General features: G+C 39.3%; 1 protein-coding gene across 4 annotated transcripts; it reads right to left on the reverse strand.

Moving 5' to 3' along the window:
- Positions 1–1,112: 1,112 nt before the first annotated feature.
- Positions 1,113–23,114, reverse strand: ppm1ba (protein phosphatase, Mg2+/Mn2+ dependent, 1Ba). Of its 4 annotated transcripts, XM_088086627.1 has the most exons (7): positions 22,714–23,114; positions 14,234–15,152; positions 13,867–13,984; positions 12,414–12,528; positions 10,879–10,936; positions 6,989–7,005; positions 1,113–6,245 (listed from the first exon to the last, which is right to left on the reverse strand). In XM_088086627.1, coding segments are annotated over exons 2-7 (1,197 nt in total). In that variant the 5' UTR covers positions 15,122–15,152; positions 22,714–23,114; the 3' UTR covers positions 1,113–6,244. The 4 variants fall into 4 exon arrangements, with proteins under 4 accessions (XP_087942753.1, XP_087942751.1, XP_087942750.1 ...); XM_088086625.1 differs by lacking the exon at positions 6,989–7,005 and having other exon boundaries at positions 22,714–23,113; XM_088086624.1 differs by lacking the exons at positions 1,113–6,245; positions 6,989–7,005 and adding an exon at positions 6,254–6,893.
- Between the last annotated feature and the right edge of the window lie 239 nt (positions 23,115–23,353).

The raw sequence follows: 23,353 nt of genomic DNA on the forward strand, positions 1-23,353 counted from the left end.
AACTGGGAAATGGGAATGGTTGGAGATTAACATTTCTTGTTGCAGTGCTGGCTGGGATACATTGCGGGAGAATTACTCATGCCCTTTACTTTCTTTTAGAAAAGTAACAACACAGTGTGAAAAAAACTCAAAATAGTACAAGTGTAATTAATTAAATATGTTTAACAAGTAAAAGCACATTATGTTTTCACATTACTTTTAAATTAAAGAATATTTAATTTTAAGTGCAGTAATTCCTATACTAAAGGAAAGTACCTCAAACCTGAGCGGAAAATAAATTACTTAATATTACTTTCTACCACTAGCTGGGACAGTATATATCTGCTCCATCTACAACTATATTTGGATCCAAAATGTAGAAAAAAGAAGACATTTCAAGGACTAAAATGTTACATGTAGCGTGGTGTTTATAATAAAACAACAGCAGGAAGAGATATTATGGTGGCGTGTGGAATAAACTAAATGAACTACGCCAATGAAGCAGGTATTTTTTGATACCCTCATGAGTGCTATCTGTGCACTTTTAAGACATTTTACAGGATTCACACATTTTCATGGACATAAAAACCTTTCCATGACTTTTCAAGAATCTATAAGAAATGTTTTTTCTTGCCTCTCTCGCAGAGCAAGTTTCAAACACATCAGATTCAAACTCTATTCAAACATAACTTCAGATAGCTGGCATACATGGAGGGAGAGAGGGTTACTGGGAGAAAATTAACAAATGTAGATAATGGTAAACAAAATGTCACATATTGGTGCATCTGAGGGCTAGGTATGTCCTGCACACCACAGGTCAAATGTAGACAAAATCTCACAGGGAGAAAGAAGCTAAATAGACAAAAATAAGTGCTGCAAATCTAAACTGTTGCAATCATTTTTGTCATAATCCCAGTTACATTAAAACTTTAGAGGACAGCAGGTTGTGCCAAAAGACTTCTTTCTTTTCTGAGCAACATGGTGAGTTTTTATTCTTCACACAGCTTTTTTTTGTGCGCACTGGCTCAGAACAGTGAAAAAAATGCCTTTGGATAACAGCAAAACAGAACAGTGAAAGCTTTCCAAAAAAGCCACAAAGCTGACATTTACAGTGACAAAAAAGCTTTAAAGCGTTTTAAACTTAAATCCATCTTTTATTGACGTTTATGTTCACTGTATGGTCTGTAACATCACAATAGCATACTGGGAAATTAGTACAGAAAGAAGGGATGGTGAATACTCCGGGTGTCTCATAAACATCCCCTTCCTTTAGTCCTCTCAAAGGTCAAAGGTGAAGGTGAGTGGGTCACACATTACTACCTCATTATGTCATCAAATACAGCATTTTTTATAAGAGCTAAAAAGCACTGGAAACGATAAAATCAAGAGTGGAATTTGTCATTGCAATAATAAATCTGTCAATTCTAACAGTATGTAAAGAAAGAGCGACCGGAGACGACAGGAGGAGGTGGCAAAGAGCACTCGGGTTCATTTCCATCCCAGAAAGCCCACATGAGGAATGTCATGTCATCCAAATTCTCGCGGGCCTGCTGAGGGTGTCACAGTCACATGACCCCGCCGGCCCAGAATAACTGACAGTTTCAGGAGACGATATGCTTTGTAAAATTGTCTTAACATATCCTGATAGCAAAGCAACGAGTCAGGGTCAAATTATTTACCAGAGTCTCTTTTGAGTGAAGTGAACCGTGTCTAGAGATTATAATCCACAACCAGAATAATGATCAAGTAATTTTTTTTCAAAACAAAGGGAGCAAAGAGAGCTTGTACTGTCATTAAAAGACTGACGAGGAGAGACTGTGATGCTGCAGTGCTGCTTGTATTCAGTCCATGCAGTGGAATCAGTGTGAATAATGAAAAATTACATTCAGAAAAATAAATGATTTCCCTCCTTCCCTCCCTTAAAGGAATAGTTCGGATCTCCGAAGTGATGTTTTATGAGGTAAAAGTCAGGGTATAACATACAGTAGATATCACCGTCAGTTTTAGAGAAGCAGGCTGGGATCAGACGCAGGAGCTTAGCAATGCACTGCTGTGGACGAGGGTAGCAACAAAACATTTTAGCCAACTAAAAAAAGTCACATTTAAAACAAATATCATTATAAGTGTACGCCATATTTAGAATGTTTTCACTGCATTATTTCGCCGTCAGATAGCAATTTCTGATGGGGAACTGAAGCTGGTTCTGTGATTTGACATCAAGAAAAACAAGACCACATGACTTTGGCGTTTAAGAGGGTTAGTTCAGATTCCCCAAAGTCACACAATAACACAAAAAAACTTTTCTGATCAAGGCAGCAGTAGACCAGCAGCTAAAATGACTTTTTGTAAATGGAGTCTGGTGGCTTTGAAGAGTATAGATGGGGAACTGAAGCGGTTAACAGCTTGCCCACTAGAAAGGGCTGTCTGATGGAGAAGTAAAGCGTACACTTAAACTGATATTGATTTTTTTTTAGGCAGGACTTTTTTTGTGGCTAAAATACATTTTGTTGCTGCCCCCGTCTACAGCAGCAGTGGTACTAATGCCACTTCCCTAAACCGGGGGCGCACCAGACCGCCATCTACTCTAAGTAATACACTGACTATAGACAAGAACTTCATACTACCCCACTTAGAAAAATCCAAATTATTCCATTAGTTCCTCTCCTAGCCCAGTGTCTGATATAGCTTAAAGATTACCCTAAACTGAGGACTGTGTTCAGTGTGATGAAACCTCACACAATGCAAAAAAGTAAGGAAGTATAAGGTATAAAGTCCACAATGGGAATGACTCAATTTCAGGCACAATATCAAATCAGATGTAGTTAAAAATAAGAACTTCTTTTTGGATGAAAAAAAAAAATCTTAAAATAAGATAAACATAATTAAAAGAAAAATTATATCCTTCTACGTATTCCACTTTTCTCTGTCGTTCTTTCATCATCACCTTTCCTTTCTAACATTGTGTTCCACCACACTGAACATGCCCACGTTTTCCCCATCCGCCCAGTACATCTCACACACAAAACACACTCCTCCCTCAATCACAAAACATGCACAACTATAGAGATCCCGCCCCTCCCTCGCCCTCCACCACACAGAAAAACCAATCATCCCGTTAAAACAACTGCAAAAAAAAGTCTACACAATCAAGTACCTATTTGTCATATGGCACCAAGAGCAAAGTGTACCACAAGAACATTAATCAGCCAGCAAACTCTGTTAGGCCCATTCTCTTTCAATACTACCACTTCAGAAAGCACAGAGTTTGCCATTGAATGGTTGAGGAAAAAAGTGTATTTTACAGTTTTGTTTATACTTAGAGCCTATTTTAAATGCATCTACAGAAAAGAATACACGTGCAAAGTATGTGTATCCGCTTTGTATATGCGCGCATTTGTTTCAAAAAAGGATGAGGCTTTGTATCAGAAGTTTCAATCACTTATTAGTGCTTGGGTTGACAAAAATGAAATGGAGTCCTGGTCGATCAAACCAGGGCTTTCCCAGCAGCCGTCCTGTGCCTTTGAGGCAAAGTCTATGAGGGTAGCTGTGGAAAAAATTGAGGACAGCAATTCAGTGACAGTGTGAACACAGCTCTGGTGTAGGGCCTATTCTCGTCCGTCCCTACGGTGTCCCTCTACTTCCTACAGCAAAACACCAAAAACCTACTTCTCTCCCAGTCCGCTTTATAAGGTATATTTCATGCTCCCCTTGTCGTTTTCTTATCTGTCTGTATAGGACCACAGCCACAGTACTCTGAAAACACCAAAAAACATTATAAAAAAGAAAAAAATAGGAATTTTTAAAAATCAAAACAAAAAAATAGGCATTATTTGTTTGTTTGCACAGGATATTAGAGAGATAGAAAAGGCAAGTTGTAGCACAAGCAGGATTGTGTGTGTTGAGGAGAAAAGTGGAAGAAGAAGAAGAAGAAGAAGCTGGAATTCCTTTTTCCCCAATCCCTGTCCTTGGACCGCTGCAGTGAGAACACTGTGAGCCTGTTTAGACCTGGTGTTAGCGTTTCGGTGATCCGAACACAAGTGGACAGCCGAGACACATCGCTGTTCATACCTGTCCCTATCATGTGTTTCCTGCTGAGCACTTCGGATTTAATTATCAGCCCGTACGCAGGTATGATGCCCACACTTTTACTAGCTGCTCTGTAGCATGCTCACTGCTCTCGTTAGCAGTTGTGACAGTGCAGCTGGAGACGCCACTGTCGGCAGAAATCAACACCTCTCCTTCCATAGAACAAAACAAGGGACGTTCTCGCAACATTTTTTTCAACTTGAAATGAAATGTGTAAGTTATAGTGCATTAGTGCACTGCCACCAAAACAACTACCACATCCTGCGCTGATGACGTAGTCCTTGTCGCATCAGGACATCTTAGCATTTATATTACAAAACACGTGGCCAAATGTGTCCCAGACTACCTTGGAAAGTATTTGACTGAACAGAAACGAGTCTTGGTGGCCGTTTATACTAGTGGTCGACAGATTATCAGCCTGGCCAATTATTGATAAAAAAAGTGCAAAGAAAGTGTTAGCGTGGGAGGAACTTTTACTTTGTAAAACCTCAGGGAGCTACTTTTATTTATGTATTTTTTATCTAAAAAAACAAAAAAGTTGCTGGGAACTTGCTGTATATGATGTTGAAAGTTTCAGTTTTGATGAAACATTTGCTAAAGGCATTTAAACAGTTTTGTTTTGTGATGGAGTTTGTTATATTCCGAATTCTAAGTATTGATGGAAAGACTTTTATTTTTATTGTAAATGCATATCAGTTCAAAATATCGGTTATCGGTCTCATTAACTACTAATAATCTGTGTCGGCCCTGAAAAACCAATATCGATCCACCTCTTGTTTATAGCTGTATTTAGTGCTATCCAGTTGTGATCAGATCATCTGAGACGCATGTTGATGCCAGCTCTAAACAGGGCATATGTGTGCAACTTTTCTGTGTTTTGTCAACACGCAAAATGTATGCACACGTCCCGACCACACGCACATTAGGCCACAACAAACACCATGGATGGGAATCAAGATGAAACACACAAATCAAAATATATATATCTCTCTCTCTATATATATGAATTTAATATATAATTTCTATCTTTCTATCTCTTTAACAACAGCAGGCTCAAAAGCTTATGATTCTGGCATTGTCTGCCGATGCAAATGACAGCTGAGTCTCTTCTGTCACATGAAGAGAGAGGAAAGAGACAGAGGAGAAGAGCGAGAAATCAACTGTTTGCAAACATCCTTTAAGAGACAGGAGGGGAGAAAATGAGCAAGGACGTGCAAGAAGAGTCCTCTCACTTTAGTTCAAACCATCCAAATGTAACTCCTATCTGCAGCCAGGCACACCGGCCCGTGTCCTGTCTTAGTTTGGACGCAGTGTGGAGAAGCCAGATTGAAATGAGTTGCCAGACAGACTCTCACGAGTGCTCCCCTCGTGTGCAGACGTGTAGCCTCGGGTTATGAAGTGGACCAAGAAGTCTTTGGAAAGCGAGGACATGGGGAGTTTTAAATCCAGGAGTTCTGTGAGGCTGCCTCCAGCATCCAGGTGAAGTGTTGGGCCCCTGTTTGAGTACCAGTAATGCCCAGAACCCCAAGCATGACTGAACTGGACAGCATGGCTTGAGGGAAGCGCAGGCTTGTGTGGTCGATTGACTGCCAGTCAGGTGCAAAGTAAAGGTCACACTTCAAAACAAGTAACACCAAAAAAATGCAGCCAGCAAACCACTTTAGTCTCTTCAGTGTCTTACAAACATCCATGAGTGGCTGGTTCAGGTTTGTGAGGGTCTCCCTTCTCTCTCAGTTGTGAGAAAAGCACCATAGAGCCCTAAAGTGTTCAGAACAGTACTGCTCCCGTGTCTCTCCGTCAATCCACCACAAAAACAACCACCAAAAAGAAAAGCAAGAAAAGGAGGGGGCAAGAAAAACTGTGCTTGTTTGCCTCTCCTCTGATGAATATGCTGTATATGTAGTTCTGTTTCAGATATCAGTGAAGTTGTTCTTATTTTTTTGTTCTACAAAAAGAACCAACAAAATCTGTTTTGCATTCCTCCACATTAGTTTTAAAACCAGTATGTCTGCTTCGATTGATCTCGGTGTGGGAAATAAAAAGCAAAATAAAAAAAATCCCAGAGGAACATAAAAGGTGACTATGGATGTGATCTTGAGTGGAAAAGTGGTCCTGTTTTGTTTTTTGAATCAGGCAGTTGTGCTGGACAGCTACCAGTGGTACTCCAACTCAGCTCCGCTCTGCAAGAGGAGAAGAAAATATGGCGGGAAAAGGAGAGATGGGGGGGAAGGAAGAGTAAGAGAGAAGACGGGAAACGAGACAAAGGAGGGAGAGCAGGGTGAAAAAAGAGGGCACGCTCTTATCAAATATAGGAACACAACCATGACAGTCATTTAATGACTTGCTTCCCAAAACTGGACTTCAAGGCCAAGTTTACCTACCAATCAACACAACAACAAAAAAAAAATAGTTGAAAAGTAGTTACAATAGCAGCATAAGCCAGGGCACATTTTCAATCTCGGTGTGTAGGTTTTTTCTGTAGCAATACGCCAACACAACAATCCCAAGGCCTTTCGTCTTATTGCAAGGAGTGACACAGAAACGAAGACTTGTTATATACTTGCGTGCAGTTGTGGAAAGGCTGAGTGAGACAGCGATGCATGCGTGTGGGGCGTGTGCGTGTGACGTGAGAGGGGGGACGGACAGGACCAGAAACAACGACCATTCATCCTCATCGAACCTGGAGTCATGTCTGCACACGGACGTCCATACGCACACACGCCTTAAGAGTCTAAACGGAGCTCCACATGCCAGAGATCAGAGCGGGGAGTAGAGACTGATGAAGGGGTGACAGGGGGAATATGCGTTGCAGGTCGCCACTTACATGCCTGTAAGAATGTGTGTGAGTGTGTATGCATGTGTGTAGATGAGGGGTTGGAAGAAAGGGAGAAAGGGTGTAACAGTTATATATGTGATCACTTACCAAATGAAACAGGAGGGCTGCGTTAATCAGAGGGTGAACACACAATTAGACAAATCTATACATCCCTTATCAGTGTGTGTGTTGGTGTGAACATTACGACACACCATTTGCTAAATATATTTATAAAGAATGGAACCACTTTTGTTTTGCAATGATTAAATAACATCTTGAGATTCTACTGATTTTTATTTGGGGTTATTTTATTAAAATGCTTTGGGATTTTTTGAGTTTAAGGAGCCATTAGTAATTCTTTTTTTTAGCTTTATACACAAAACATATCAACTGGGGTTTGTTGTTTGTCATGCCTGCCTTGCTTTAGTTACATATTACTACCCTTTTCAAACACTGTCGCTCATTAATTGTTTTCTAGACATCAAAAAAGTATGATGTATTAGAATTATGATGAAGCTAACATTAGCTACATGTGATGTATTTTGTCAATGCACTATAGCATAATAACCTTTTTTTTGTAATGAGTTGATTGAGTGTCCCAGGAAGAAATCCTAAAACCTGGAAATGAGTTACCAGTTCAGCATCTCCAGCTTCCTTGTCTCGAAAACAATGCATTTTTTGAATGGGTGTTTGGCTAGATGTCTGAAATAAGGAAAAATGTGCCAGACAATACCTCACTTGTGAGTTCTGAAGCTTTTATGTCTCAAAAATCCTAAAAGTGGAGTTCATTCATGAAGATTATCTTGCATAACAAGATGTGTAAGAATCATTCAAATTCTTTTTTGAATCTTTTTTGAGCTTTTTTTCCTGTAATAATACAAAACCCAATGAATAAATCCCATTGGCTTTTTGACGAGGAAACCCAGGCAACATTGACTTCCACATTGGCCTACAGAAAACATCATCCCTGGGACACTCTATACAGGAATTAAATAAATACCGTGGATATAATACTGCAGATAAAACTTAAAATGTGACTCATTCTGACTTCTGTTTTTACTGCTAGTTGTAGTAGCAGCACCACCTATCTGAATCAGTTCAGTAGATATAAATACTTGATGTTGAAAATTTAAGAAATTATACTTAATACTTTTGAATGTAGCCTTGTTTTTTTCTTTAAAGTGCCATAAAAGTTAACTTAGAGATGATGATATGTGAAATCTTGTCATAAAAATTACAAATACTGGAAACTGTTGAGGGGAACACTTGTTTACAAATGTTGCAGCTTCCCAAAGCTGCAACAAGAGGTTATTAAAAGCGATAATTTACTGATAGCACCTTTGATTGAAAGATTGAAGTCTGCTAGAAAAACATGTGTTCTTAAGTGTTATACAATTATGTTACTTGCAGTAAAATAAAACTATAATTGTTTGTCAAATTTAACATATCAGCATTCCTCAAAAACTGTTGCTATGATGATTACAATTTAAATCTATTTAAAGCCATTATGTGTATAATTTAAAAATTAGACTAGCATCACGGAACACACCAATTTTCACCAAGACTGTCACATTTTTCTGCAAACAAATGAACTTTGCAGCAAAATAATTTGGCTATAATGGCATTAAAACTCTATAAACAGTGGCTTTAAGCACAGTAGTTAAAGTCCTTCTAATTAGCACATGAATGTGTGCATGTGTGCCAAAAGACAAACAATCCGTCCTTCCAGACAAACCAAGATAACACAATGAGGTGAACATCACCTCATCCCCAACACGAGCTACCCAACGGGAAACGTTTTGCATGTGCAAAAACACACACACACACGGATCCCTTTTATAGATCAGGCTCCACCTCAGGACTTGTGCACCACCACCAGACACACACACATACAAGAACATACGAGACGGCTGATAAACAAGTGGACAGAGCTTCAGGACATGGCAACAATTATCATAGTGACGGCTTAGTGTGTCATTCTTTCACAGACGGATCTGATCCACCTCTACACAACACATACACACAATGACATATTTAACCATCCATCCAATGTCATTTTATTATATTGATCTATTCTGTACACACAACATCTATTGCACGTCTGTCCGTCCTGGAAGAGGGATCCCTCCTCCGTTGATCCTCCTGAGGTCTCAACCATTTTTTCCCCCCATTTAAGAGCTTTTTGGGGTAGTTTTTCTATATCTGCTTTGAGGGTCCAAGGACAGAGGGATGCCACAGGGAGCCACATCCTCAGACACTTGCTGGACTATGACATTTGTTTCACACAGACTCCTCAGTGCCATCAAATCTCCAATACAGCCTTTTTTCACTTCACCTAAATAAAAAAAAAACTAGGCCTTTATTTGAGAAAGGATACTGTGAGAAACATGCCTTTGCTTTTATTTCAATTGTATAGGTATATTTTATTGATTGTTATTCAAAACAAACATAGCTGCATGTGACAAAGGTAAACAACTAACAACACCAGTCCCTTTTATACCACCTGCTCAAGGCAGAAATTTCTTCTCGCTGGTCTGTAGGAACACAGAGCAGGGAGACAGACTAGCTCCGCTGTTAAGCCAGCAGCTGAGGTAGTAACAGAACCAAATTTAAAAAGTAAAAAAGGCACAGCTGGCATGACAGGACTTCACACACATAGACAGACACTAGACGCTGATGCTGTTGTATAAACGTCACATCTCTTTTTTCTTGGGAATGCAAGCATGCTATCTAAAATCACACACTGGGGCAGCATTTTGCCCGTATTTCTTGCTTAAGTGTTAAAAAGCAAAGCCGACCCAAAAGTGGATCCTCTTTATTCCAGTAATGTGGAATCTCTGAGTAAAATGCACTACAAACAAACAGAAGCTACGTATTTGTGTCCCTAGAACATACTGAGCAAGGGAAAGACAGAGGAAAGAGTATAATGCTGCAGCAATGGTTTGAGAGTTATGTTCGGACATTTTAATAGATTGTTTGCATTGAAATTGGCACTTTTTGAACCTACACAACATGAGTATTTGAAACTTGAAACAGGTTTTCAGTGAAGTATCCCTTTGAGCAATTCATTGTTCATGGTGTTGAACTACATGCCTTTACTCTGTTGGTATGTGTCATGACTTATTGTCATTTATTCTTATAGTATATTTAGTTTTGACAACTGCTTTATCTTCAGTATGTGTGCAACTAAATTTCCAGTGTTTCTAATAACACATGCAGGCAGTACAAAGATGGAGGATGCAGAGCTAACTGCCAGGAGAAAAAAAGTGAGCTTAAAATTTTAGAAACATTGAGTCATCCTCAAAAAAGGAAACACTGTTCTAATACCAGTAGCAGAAACTGTTGTTTAGAATTGTACTTTACATTACTTTAGTGTCAAATAAATACAGACCAATTCAGAAAGTGTTCACTTAAGAGTGATTTTGGGGTTGCTTTGTGTTAGGACAGATAAAACGCAGAGAAGGAGACAAACAAATAAACTGATGAAAGAAGTCTTTGATGCACGGGGAGTGCCCCACTTAGAGCGAATAACTTAGAAGTGAATGCTTTCACTGTACTTTGTTAAAGCGAAAAAGTTCTCAGTTCCACTAGACAGACTTTCGACAAAGCTGTGTTGTCATGCATGCATAACCCATTATGAGGCCTGACAGGAAGGTGTGCATCATGCACTATGCACAGGAAAAAAAAATCATGTTTATCATAATGGGAGGGTGTGTTGGCCTCAAAGCCACCTCTGAAGGAAATTCTAATACTTCATTTTGAGAATAAATAAATACAATACACACAAATCACCAGCCTGTCCATCAAACAGGATGGATCAGCATAAGAAAAAGAGATTTTCAGAGACCACTGAAACATTTGTGGCCTCAGGACTTAAGCATAAGATGTTTGAGTGTTGTGTAAATGGCCAAAGAAGGACAAAGGTCACATATCTATATATATATATATATATATATATATATATATATATATATACACACACACACAGAGATACTCACCCCATCTTCCTCCCTATATGGGTTCAGACGGTTGTATACTGCTTCGATGACACTGCGTCTGCAGAACATAGACACAAAAATGTGATTACATCTCTTGAGCTATTCAATTCCAACAATCCATCAAAGCAACAACAGAGGGCGTATGTGGAAAAACAAGGTACAGTAAGATGCAGTTGTCAAAAAAGAAAAACATCTTCCTAGTATTGTAATGACTGCAAACTTGGGTGGGTATTTAATGACATACAAAAATAAGAAATCAATTCCCCAGGTGTACATAACAATACTACAACGTATTATTTCGTCATTTTATTCCTCTCCTTATGGTTAAAAGTCCCTGTGACGCATTTTCCAGTGAAACAGAATGTTAGATCAGTGTACAGTTACAAGAGGGATTTCAGTCTAATCCTTCGCGTTTCACTGGACTGCTCAAAAGTGGGCGGACTTACAGATAAGCGCGAGACGTTATGACAGAGGAGTCCAGATGGTCGGCTCCACACATACCTCCCTCATCGTTAAATCAGGAGAATGTGGGAGAGGTGAATGAATAACACCTCCACAACATTGTTTTGGAAATGAAAACAAAGGTGTTTGCAAAGGATATATAAACGCCCATCTCTTCTTTTCGCTCTCGATCATGCTGAATTTGCTAGCTACTACAACCAACAAATGGTCAAGTACTGTTTTATATGAGCGGTGTGACTAGCTATTGCCCAGAGTGTCATTTGATTGGACAAATTTTAAGAAGCGTGAGCGCAGGAGGACTCATTTAAGACCGTTTAACCTGGCTTTACCATAGACTATATAAATAATGGACTTAGCTACCAGGGCATCACCAGTTAGTTTGTGTGCTCCCTTTATGAAGCCTTGATTTTGGCATTTAGACTGTCACCATGTTGGTTATTTGGAGCCAGAAGTGATCATATTTGGACAAAAGGCTGGAGCTGTGGAGGAGTGAGGGATGGATCTGACTGGAAGCCGTCGAGGACAATATCAGCAGACAGCCTGTGACTCAAGTGGCCCTGCCCTTTAATGCGTATCTTTGGGCCTTAATTGGTAACTTATAAAAACAATTAACCACACACAGTTGTCATGAATGTTAAAATTAGCTATAGAAACCAAAATTGTTTTTTGTGCCAGGCTGTAAACATGTTTATTTCCACTGGTAAAGTTCAACATCTTAACATGGGTTTCTTGGCTCAGTTTTGGAGCAAGCCTCAAATGGCCATTTAATGAACTGCGGATTTTGGTACTACCCTATTGGCTTCATTTTTCAGCCTCAAAGGTTACTGCTTGGGTTTTACAGAAAGAGAACTGACAGGGATTTTGATGTAAAAATACTCTAATACTGTTTTTTTTTTCTTGTTTTTTTAACATATTACAAAAGACATTTTTAGTTAACACACTGACACAGATTTTTACAAAATCATGAAAACTTTAAAAATATATATATTCCAGATGTTTATGACAACAAAATAATGTACAACTGCTGTGTTAAAATTACGCAAAATAGCCCCTTCAAGGGTGGAGGTCCTTACTTGCTGGCAAGGCCTCCCCCTGGTGGCAGACAGGGCATGTTGATGTCGGTGGACAGGTTCCTCATCACTGCTACCAGGTCAGGAAACCCCTCGTCCCCTGGCCGGGACAGCATCTCTAAAACAGCAAAGGACATGTTGTTACTGAAGTCGGTATTAACAGAGCTGGAGATAGCCAAGAACAGCTGGGGGAGAAGAGGAGAAGCAGAGAAGAACAGAACAGAACAGAGAGACCAAAAATGTGCCAAATGAGGAGAAAAAAATGTGAAGATTGAAAACAGACAGTGAATTTGTGGAAATAAATGTGTATGAGACAGAGAGATGGTGACAGAAAGAGGGCTGCAACTGAGTTGAGAGTGGCGTGAGGCCAGGTCAATGTTCAGCCAGAGAATTCCTCTCCCTCTCTCTATTCTCTCTTTCTGTCTGTCTTCCAGTATTAGACAGCACCTGAAGCCAAACAACCAAACAGAACTTTTGCATAACTGCACTTGACCCTGAAATGTGAAATGAATTTAACAAACTCTGGAGTGCAAATCAAACCATTTAGGAAACATACATTTTTTTTATTCACACTAACTACCACCTACATTACATAGTCTTGCAATGGATATAAAAACCTATCTTCCAAACCCTAGAACCAAGTTTTTCCTTTCTGTTGACTAAAACAAAATTTGTACCAAGTTGGTGAAAACAGGCAAGTGTGAAGGTTCATTTTAAGTTTAAGAATACATTTCATATTTTGGCCAAAATCTGAAACAGCTGACCAGCCCTGATTTTTCACAAAATTAACACTGGCCAGACAAGAGGACTGACGTAACCAACAGAGACTAGAAAAGCTGCACTGTGCTCATCAGAGGGCCTCATGCATCCTGACAAAGAAAAATGGGATGAAATGAAATCCATCCAAACAAGAAAGGGAATGTTTTAGCGAGGGATGGAAAGGAGAGAAAGATGCGTTTAGGGACGTAAAAGGGAGGAGAGGAGCGAACAGGGAATAAAGAGAGAAGATGCTTGCTGAAATGGAAAAGGAGGTCATGATGGTGTCATTCCTCTGCTGTGAGCCGTGGATAACTTGGCTGGAGGTTAGACAATAGAGTGGCAGGGTCAGTCCGTGGAGAAAACATACACACAAATATGACGTTTCAGTTGGAGAAAGATCCTATCTCTCCAAGAACAACCTTTATTGGATCTAAGATGCTTTTCCCAACTATACATTTTAAAACAATATGAGTATATTTAATTGGGATTTACGGTCTTGAAAAATGTCAGTGTCAAGAACCTATTAATTATATCACCTTACATTTACTCATTAAACCAAACAAAAAGAGCTGTTTTCAAGAGAAATGAAAGAAAGATTGTTAAAATGACCAACTAACATGTTTCACATTCAACAATCCCATTATGTTTGCATATACAGTAAATATTGGTTATTTTTTCTCCATCCATCCATTCTCACCTTCCACTCGAGACTCCAGATATTTGTTGAGCTCAGCGTCTTTCCTCACAGCTTCCTCCGACACTTTGGGAGCGTTGGGCAAACACACTAACACAACACTCATGTTATCCCGACTCCCCTGAGATGGACGGGAGGAGAGAGCAGCGAAGAAAGAGCAGGTAAGAAAATGAGTTATTGTGTATGGCTGGACTGGAATATATATATATATATATATATATATATATATATATATATATATATATATATATATATATATATATATATATATATATATATGAGGTTAAACATTCCAGTGACAAAATAGCATTTATAACATTTTGAGCAAAAACACACAAAGGTCATGCTTTAAAAACAAATTTGTACACACCTTGTGCAGGCAGGTGTCCACCACTTCATTGCAGACTCTCTCTAGGTCATCAGTCACCTCAAGCCTAGACTTCACAAACTCACACAGCTCCTCATTGGACATGACATCCCAGATGCCATCACATGCCAAGATCACAAACTGATCCTGTTCCGGGGCCCGAACCATCTCAAACACTTCTGGTTCGGGGCTAACCAACTGCTCTGTGGGGCCCTTCCCATCCACACACTTATAATCATAGTCCCCCAAGGCCCTGGATACAGCCAGTGACCCGTTAACCCTCTGAATCATCACCGAGCCGCCAGCATTCTGGATACGCTCTCTCTCACGTGGGTTGCAAGGCTTGTGGTCAAGCGTGGAGAAGCACACTTGTGAATTGCGGTATAAAACACCTCGAGAATCACCACAGTTGATGAAGAAGAAATGATCTGGCGACAGGAGGATTCCCACTGCTGTGGAGCCACTACGGTCCATGCCATTTCGAAAGTCAGAGAAGTTGCGCATGTGCTCATCAATCCTCAGGAAGCCTGTCCGGATCCCAGCTTTCACAGCCTCCACTGTAGGAGGAACCAGTGCTGATTGGTCGCTGCTGGAGCTATCTGAGCCAGCCTGGGAGCCCTGGGTTCCTCCGCCCCCTAAACTAGCACTTATTATATGTTCCAGAAGATGCTTAGAGCAGTAGTTGGCAACCCTTGAGCCAGCGTGACCATCGTACACGGCAAAAAAGGACCAGTCAGTCATGCCAGGAGCAGGAAGTCCCAACACAGCGGTGTGAGCGTCCTCCATCTCTACCCGCCAGCCCTGCATGGAGCTGAGCCCATAGCGGAGGCCATTGCCCTCTGCGTGTGAGTTGTGCTTCTCCGTCCTGGGCTTGTCCAGGAACGCACCCATGGCTCTTCCCTAGTGAGAGACCCACTGCTACCTGAGCGGGAGAAAAAACAGACAGACACAGGACAAAAAAAAGAAAGAAAACCAGACAGTGAATTCAAATCAGCAGTTGAGGAAATGTTATACGAATCATCCAAGTTAAAACATAAAATTAGCACAAAACTGACTTTTAAATAAGCAGCACAAACATGGTTGATACATCATCTGCAGACATCTGAACTAGGGATGATGACAAGTACTTGATCAATTTTTTGCAAACTACTGTTTGAAATATGCATAGTTTTTATGTTATTTTCAAGCAATGATTAGTCGATCCCGAATTTAACCAATAATCGATTAAGGAAAGTGCTTATGATTAACCATAATCAGAATTATGATCAGCTGTGTTTCTTAATGTTCAGCCTTTTGCCAGTTTACAACTGTTTGACAACACACATGTTCATTTTGCTGTGTGTGGATTACAAGGCTCAGACTCGGATGGAAATAAATATCTCCCAAATTGAACGTTTTTTTATAATGCAGCGGGAAAAAATAAACATTACAACACCAACTCTTTAACATTCAATTAAAAGAAAAACATATTTAGTATACTTAATTGTGTAAAACTTACTGTGTAGGCCTATATTCTGTCAAATATCATTTAAAATGCATGTTTTTCCGGAAATAAATTCTGCCTACGTAGCTGCGTGGTCAGTAATGTTAAGTGATTGTACCGAATGAAAAGATCTACAAAAGTGTGTCTGCTTCATGACTCAGATACATATACTGTACATTTCATAACATAGACTGCCAAGATTTCATTATCCAGTTGTTGAATCACCTTGTGAACATAAATTAGCCTTCCACTTACAGTTTCAATGGTTATGACTCTTCAGCGAACAAACAGAGATTCAAGATTTCAAATGAATCTTCAAGGGTCTGAAAATGTGACCCCTGCAAAGATACCTGGACTCCTGGAGCTATTAAGCATGTGTGTTTTTCTTGAACTGTTCACTTAATATTTCTAAAGAAATATTTAAATCAAACACTGGTCATTGCTCATCAAATCCAGAAATAGCACAGCCACTTCTGTTTACTGAGAAGTGAGCTTAAAAGCTTCTTTGGCCAGCCAGAGCTGGCTACTAAGAGCATTAACAAACTCTATGGAGAGCTCCAGAGGATGTGTTATCTGTCTTCAACTGCACCTGCATTAGCTAAATGAACATCAGGCTGCTTGATAGAGGAAAATAAAATCTATGCAGCCATGCTAATTGGTTACGTAATGACAGAACATGATTTTATACAGTCTTATTGATTGTCACACTACTTAATGGCCTCTTAGCCTCAGAAATTGTACTCTTAACTTGTGCTTTAATTCCTGAAAATATCAATAAATGCTAATTACAAATAAGTTGAAGGCATACTCAAGGTTCCGGTCTCTTGAATCATATGTAGTTGAGGCTGAAGGTTACATAACTTCAAAATAGAACTTCCTGGTTTCTCTCTATCCACTGATCCATTATGTAAGGTCAAAGAAAAATCCAGGATTGAGATTTTGTCAACCAAAATAAAACTAATGGTACCTTGGGGTAGGTGAAGGGGAAAAAATCACATGACTTCACACATAAGCATTTAAGCTGCCTTTTATAGTCATTCGTCTCGCATCTAGTCGAACAGACAAGCCTGCATGACAGCTTGCACTTCATTCACATTTCATGTGCATAACTGACTTTTGGGCGCAATTACCTGTGCTTGTATTGGGTTGTGTGCATTGTATAATCACTGGTGATAAACAAATCCAGTCTGACAGTCACAGGGGAAAGAAGCTCTTCCTGTTATGCTACTGAGATGCTGCCTTCGCAACGCAACTGGTGTAGACAACATATTGATCTCAAGTAACAAATGACTTGACACCTGATTGTGATTGTGAACACCATCTATTTGAGACTAAGGGTGTTGTGATATGCCTATATTGATGTTAACCACAAAATTTAGAAACAAATTATTAACATCATGTTTATAATACACATGATAATATTGTGTAAATAATCCAGTGCCTCCAAAAGCATCTCATTCTTGCTTTGTCACTGTCCCCCAACACCTTCTGGAGCATTTTAACTATCCATTATGATAATTGCTTTTTATATGCTTTTGTATAGCTACAGACTCTCCACCTCTCTACACACAAAATGCACGATAAACAATGTTACAGAGGAATACGACTTATTTTTGCCATAATTTGAAACTCTTCTGGCCAAAATTGTTTAGTGAAAATATGATATTGTGCCAGCCTTAATTGAGACACAATTAAGATTTGACAAAAGCTGACTTGAAATGATGTAACTTTTATTTATGTATTTTTTTTTTGAAGATTAACCATGGAATATGCGTTTTAAAAATCCATTTCCATCATTACAAATAACTACAATCAACTTTGTATTATATATATATATATATATATATATATATATATATAGCAATATTTTATGCATTTGTCCTTGTCCAATAAACAAGTAAATAAATAAAATCAGTGATGGACATTGTAAGGGAGCATGACACATAAGAATGTCAATGCCAACAACTGCTTCTCGGTCATTTTTGTGCATATGATAAATGTAGAACTTAGTGACTTCCTGTCTCCCAGTTCATTTAATTGAGATACAACAGGTGTGTTATGGTTTGCATATCAGCGAACACACACACACACACACACACACATCAAAGGGCTGGGAAGCATCACTACTCCAAACCACTTGAATTATTACCCTGACAACAAATGCATTCACACACGCATTCAACTTATTATTGAGCAGATATCAAAGACATGCACACAATCACCACACCAAATCATCTGCTCTTTCACCTCTGCAGCAACCGCATGCACACTGTACCAAAGCGAGGGCCCTTTTATGTTGATGCTGATAATAAGTCATCATCGACACACAGCTACAATACGTGCCATACTCTATTGGTTTTGCATAAAAAATAATATACTGCTTAACTTGTAAGTTCTGATGTAAGCACAGAGGACTCCAAAGAGTGATGTCACCCAGTCTGATGTCTCCATGGTTACACAGCTTGGAGTGGCAGCTGAGTGGTTGCCACAGCAACAGAAGCAGTAGATGTTGGTGGTTGCAGCATGCGACAAGAGAGCTGCACAGCCTTGCCACTGTGTGTGTGTGTGTGTGTGTGTGTTTCATAAATTTATGTGGATTCCAGGGACAAAGGTGGAGAAACTGACCTCACTCTTATTTACTCGCACCACACAATTGTTGCTCTCACATTGCAAGATGAAGTGAGCGGCTGATGCTGTTTGAGAATGAAAGTTGAAAGCTGGCGAACAGACTGGCCTGCAGCTCTCAGACTTCAGACGAGCAGGGCAGCTTTAACAAGCTAACTCAATTTAACAGTCAGCTGCTGATGGGATCCACGCAGGGCCAGATTAGCCTGTCAAACACAGACCACAGACTACACACAGCAGTGAACTACCACTAACACAATAGCTCTCCCTCTCTCCCTTTTTGGTGACATGCAGTGCAAAGTATGTGATTTAATTGCCTACATCTACATTTCAGATGACAGTCCACCAACAGGTTTCTTTATTTGGAGGGAAAATGACAGGTAAGGAAAATAACTGTTTGTGGCCGTGTACCAGATGAGCAACAAATTAAAACAATATGATCAGAATACAATGAATCACCTTGTAAACAGGCTGATGGGAAATTTAGCATGGTGGTGTTTCCGAAAGCAGGTGCTAAAGTGCCATAGATAGAGGAGCAGCTGAGTGAAATTCTCAATAACCAACATAAGGTTATTGGTTTGCATGTGGTTCTCAAAAGAAAAATACATAAGAGTCAGAGGAGGACACTGGTGCCACATGAGGGCCCACCTGCCTAATCCTACTTGGCAGAGTAGTCAAACTGGCTGGTTCATTTTGGGGTACGACAGTGATGCATCTGATAACATATAATTAATTGGCATTAAGATGGAATTAAATGTAACTTTTAACCTTTCTGAAGACCAGCGGTCCAGCACTGTTTCTAAAATCATCAACTATGCAATGTGTGGAGTGCTGCCTGAATGTCTGGTGGGAACTTATATAACCAAAGTTGTGGATTAAAATCATCTCACAATGCAAAGTAGTAAGAAGTGGACAAATCAATGGAATGGACACAAAGTCAAAAGTTAACACCCATAATGTAAGGATCAGACAGAAACAAGACTGCTGGATGAAAGGAATGACTGAGTAATGTGTCCAGAAATTGTTTTTCTAAACTGACAACATACTTTGTATTCCAGCATAGAGGGTTTTCCCAAAATACTTGTTGTTATTTATCCAATTTATAAACTGAACTGATACTAAGAATTCTCTTCAGTGCTAAAAAACAAAAAATAAAAATCAATGCAGCTATGCCATATCGATGTATATGAAAGCTTTAATATCATAATTTAAGCACATGTTTTCACTCATTTCCTTTTGCAGTTTACATCTCTGGTTAAGAAAGCAAGTAATGAGGGCATACACTAGATTTTAAAATGATCAATTTCAATTAATGTACTTATATTGCCATTTAGACGGGGCATCATCTTTCTGCTGATTAAGTATCCATTAGCCACATCCACATCTGAAAGACTAAAACACTCAAGTTATCTGGGACTGCCCTCTGTTATGATAAAAACTGTAACTAAAATGGAATCACCGCTCAATACGGGCTCTCTTTTTACAAATTGAAGAGGTGGAACAAACAGATATGTAAGATCCCCTCTTTGATGACTCATCATTGAAGTCGCATCAGAAGCAGTCAATTTCCCGGCACAAGTGCTCTTTGAACAGACAGCCTCTGTCATCTTCAGTGCAGTGGCGTCAGTGAAGCTGAGGCCGTTATTTAACTAGACGGCGAGTCTATCAGACTACAGCCGAAGAGGAAGAAGGCAAAAGTTGTGACATTATGCTGGACTGTGAGCGGGTTTTCTGCAACAAGGAGAGAATGTGTAATTGTGCCTACTCTAACCTGTGCCTCAGAAGTTGCAAAAAGGTGAGATGTGTTGAAAGGCGGGGAGATGAATGACACGTTATTTCACAGGTCAAACGTTGGAGAAAAAAAGAAACGCCTGCACACTTATTCCATGCCACACAAGTTTAATAAAGACAACGTTCTGATCCTACTTGGATCTTTGTCAGGTCAAAAATAAAGAGGATCTGATAAAGATCCAAGTAGGATCAAAACAATGAGTTTGTTTACAAGCACAAAAATAATGCTCAAACCCAAATAATACCACCCCCATCCCACATGTCTGAATTTGAAAATGCCAAATACGGAAAATAATTCAGATTATTTAAACGTAAATGCTGTTTATATAACGCGCATCAAATTCAGAATATTGTCATATATGGAATAATAGGGGAATACTGGTATTCATGTAACCGTAGCAATTGTCTTTATTAAACTTGTTTGGCATGGAGAAAGTGTGCAGGCATTACTTTTTTCTTCAGTGTTTGCGTTTTTTTTGTTAGGCTTAAACCTATGTGATGTGCGCTTAATTATTCTTTCTCAACTCACGTGTTCAACTTTACCATGTACTAAATGATTTAAAAGCAATCTCAATTCATACTGGAACAACATGTGCAATTTGGTTTGATATTACCATGGACAATAAAATGTATCCAGATGGTTCAATGCTTAAGTTCTGGTCACAATCACAATGTTTTACAGATTTAAAGCAGTAAAAATCCTGACATCACAGATAGAGTCACACCCAAGATCTGTGCTTATCTTAATTACGTTCTTTTTTTTTTTTAAGTGAATAACCTTACATAATCTGGCATAATCTGAATATGACAATGAAAATGTGATAAAAGTTTATGGTAAATTACAAAAGGTTTTAACACCCCAGTATCATGGATAATAATGTTTATCACAGATGTCATGCTGTGGACATTAGTTTAATCTGGGAGTATTCATTTATCCTGGATGGTTATTAGAAAATTCTTCAGCAACTCAGTATTTTTCTGTTTTGAAACATGCGCACAGCTTGTCCATCTACCCCTCTTTGCACTTGACAAATTTATCTTTGAGTTATTTCAAGCTTGCCAGTTAACACCATATCTGAGCGCACATCTGCGTGTGCATGAAGCAATTTCGATCAACAGACGTGACCAAAAGTGTATAGATAAATGCCTTTGGGCCAGCCAACGGACTCGCAGTGGTCATAGGCTAAAACAGCACAGCTAGTGCAGGATTTCACATCAAGGTGCCAACACAAACATGCCACTGATGATGCTGCCATTTCTGGAACACACTGTCACACAAACACAGTGCCAAACACACAGCCACAGACACACCAATAAAACTACCCACAACAAGGCAATAAAAGAAGCTAATTCCCGCACTTGTGTTTCAAACTCAGACTGGGAATACAAACAGGAAGTAACTTTAGTTTAGCCCTTGCTATGCATGAAACATTTATGCTGTTTGGGTTTTGTGGTGTAAAAACAATCTCTATCACTTCAAATGTGGTATATCTGGAATTTTTAGTATACAAAAGGTGCCAGAACATATAATAGCATCAAAATAGAGATTGCTTATCAAAAACAAATGCGAGCGGAAGATCCCCACATCCCTTGGTCCTCACCAAGCCACTAATGTCCTAAAATCCAATAGACATGTTAAAATGTCCAAAAATCCTGGAAACATCCTAAAATCCAATAAATGTTCAAAAATCCAATAAATGTCCAAAAATCCGGGAAATGTCCTAAAATCCTAGAAATGTCCTACAATCCTAGAAAAGTCCCACAATCCTAGAAATGTCCTATAATGCTAGAAATGGCCTAAAATTCTAGAAAGTCCTTAAATTCTAGAAGTGTACCAAAATCCCCAAAACATCCTTAAATCCTAGAAACATGGGGCTGCTGCAACTGGCCCCTGGTCTCCTGTTATTTTGCAAAAGTGCCCCCCAAGCACAGCAAATTGAGTATCTCTGCTCTAGCCTCTTATATAAAAAAACAAACAAACAAAAAAAAAACAAACAAGAACGTATTCAGTTACAACATAAGGAGTGCAAATGTGTTATTGTAATAACTGATAGATACATAGATAGATAGACAGATAGACAGATAGATAGATCTCTTTTTTAGGTACTAAAAGACGCTTAACAATCATAATGGAATTACATTATTGACCAAATGATGCACCTTTTAGCAAAAGTTGGACTGTCATTCACTGTTTAAACCACTTAACGTAATTTATGATAAACTGGCACACTGAAGCTATTGGTACATTTTACATCTGTCCAGCAAAACATGAGGTAAAAACAACTTACGTCACTCACTTAACAAAACAGGATTAATACCTGGCGCAACATCAGGGCTGATAATATCATAACCACCATGATTACCACCAAAACAAATACAAATATCCTGCTGTCATATATAAAAACGTTAGCTGAGAGTCAGTTGTCACTGATTGAAATTGAGGCCACTTATGTTGCTAGCTGACCAGCTAGCGAAGTTCATAGTTGTCAAAGTGTTTGTATAGACATTAGCAGGTGACTAGCCAATGTTAGTATGAGATGTTTACAAGAAACGTTGCTAATTCCAAGTACCAGAATTTACTTACTTTGTAGGAAAGGAACTACCTCCGTGAGTCCTCCGTGTTGTGGCTTGAGCGGCAGGTATGTTTAAGTACCCAGGCGTCTTGTGATAGGCTTATCTCTCGTTAATGTTAGCCACTTTCGTTTCTCGGCCCCTGCTCGTCAGCTAGCTTTGATTAGGCTAGCCAGCATTTCACACGATCAGTTCTGCTTTCAGCATGTCCCTGCATCGGAATAAGGCTTTTATATACATGTTTGGCGGCACTGCAAACCCGAAGAGCACCAAATAAATAATCGTTACGGAGGCTGTCGGTTGAAAATAAAAACAGTCGTTTCGGTGAGATGTATCTATGATTTGAACAACTAGCTAATTTTGGCTAAAGCTAAATGTATGAGGCAGATGACGTTCTTTTTCAACATGCAGTGTGGGGGCAGGACAACTAGCTCGCTCTCTTCTGTGATTGGACAAATGCTGATCCGAAGCTGAGACACGATTGGTCAAATGATGAGTCCCTCATGTAGCTCCTCTGACATAATGTAAACAGTAAAAATTAAGTTATTTGGTTGCTCACACACTTGCTGCTGGTGTTTTTGCGTGAGAGAGGGATGAAATGCTTCCCAAGCTTTTGTTTATATACACACTATATTCCCTGTTATTTATCAGTC

This window comes from Plectropomus leopardus, chromosome 13, assembly GCF_026936395.1.
Source record: "Plectropomus leopardus strain MGB_pleo_1.0 chromosome 13, ASM2693639v1, whole genome shotgun sequence".
Lineage (NCBI taxonomy): Eukaryota > Metazoa > Chordata > Actinopteri > Perciformes > Serranidae > Plectropomus > Plectropomus leopardus.

What these genes read in the sequence shown, in the direction of transcription:
- ppm1ba (XM_088086624.1), bottom strand. Translation starts at nt 15,121, where the DNA reads ATGGGTGCGTTCCTGGACAAGCCCAGGACGGAGAAGCACAACTCACAC. An exon ending in TGGACACCTGCCTGCACAAG is followed by an intron (nt 13,985 to 14,233) that starts GTGTGTACAAAT and finishes CGTCCATCTCAG; the next exon opens with GGGAGTCGGGATAACATGAG. An exon ending in GGGGGAGGCCTTGCCAGCAA is followed by an intron (nt 10,937 to 12,413) that starts GTAAGGACCTCC and finishes TATGTTCTGCAG; the next exon opens with ACGCAGTGTCATCGAAGCAG.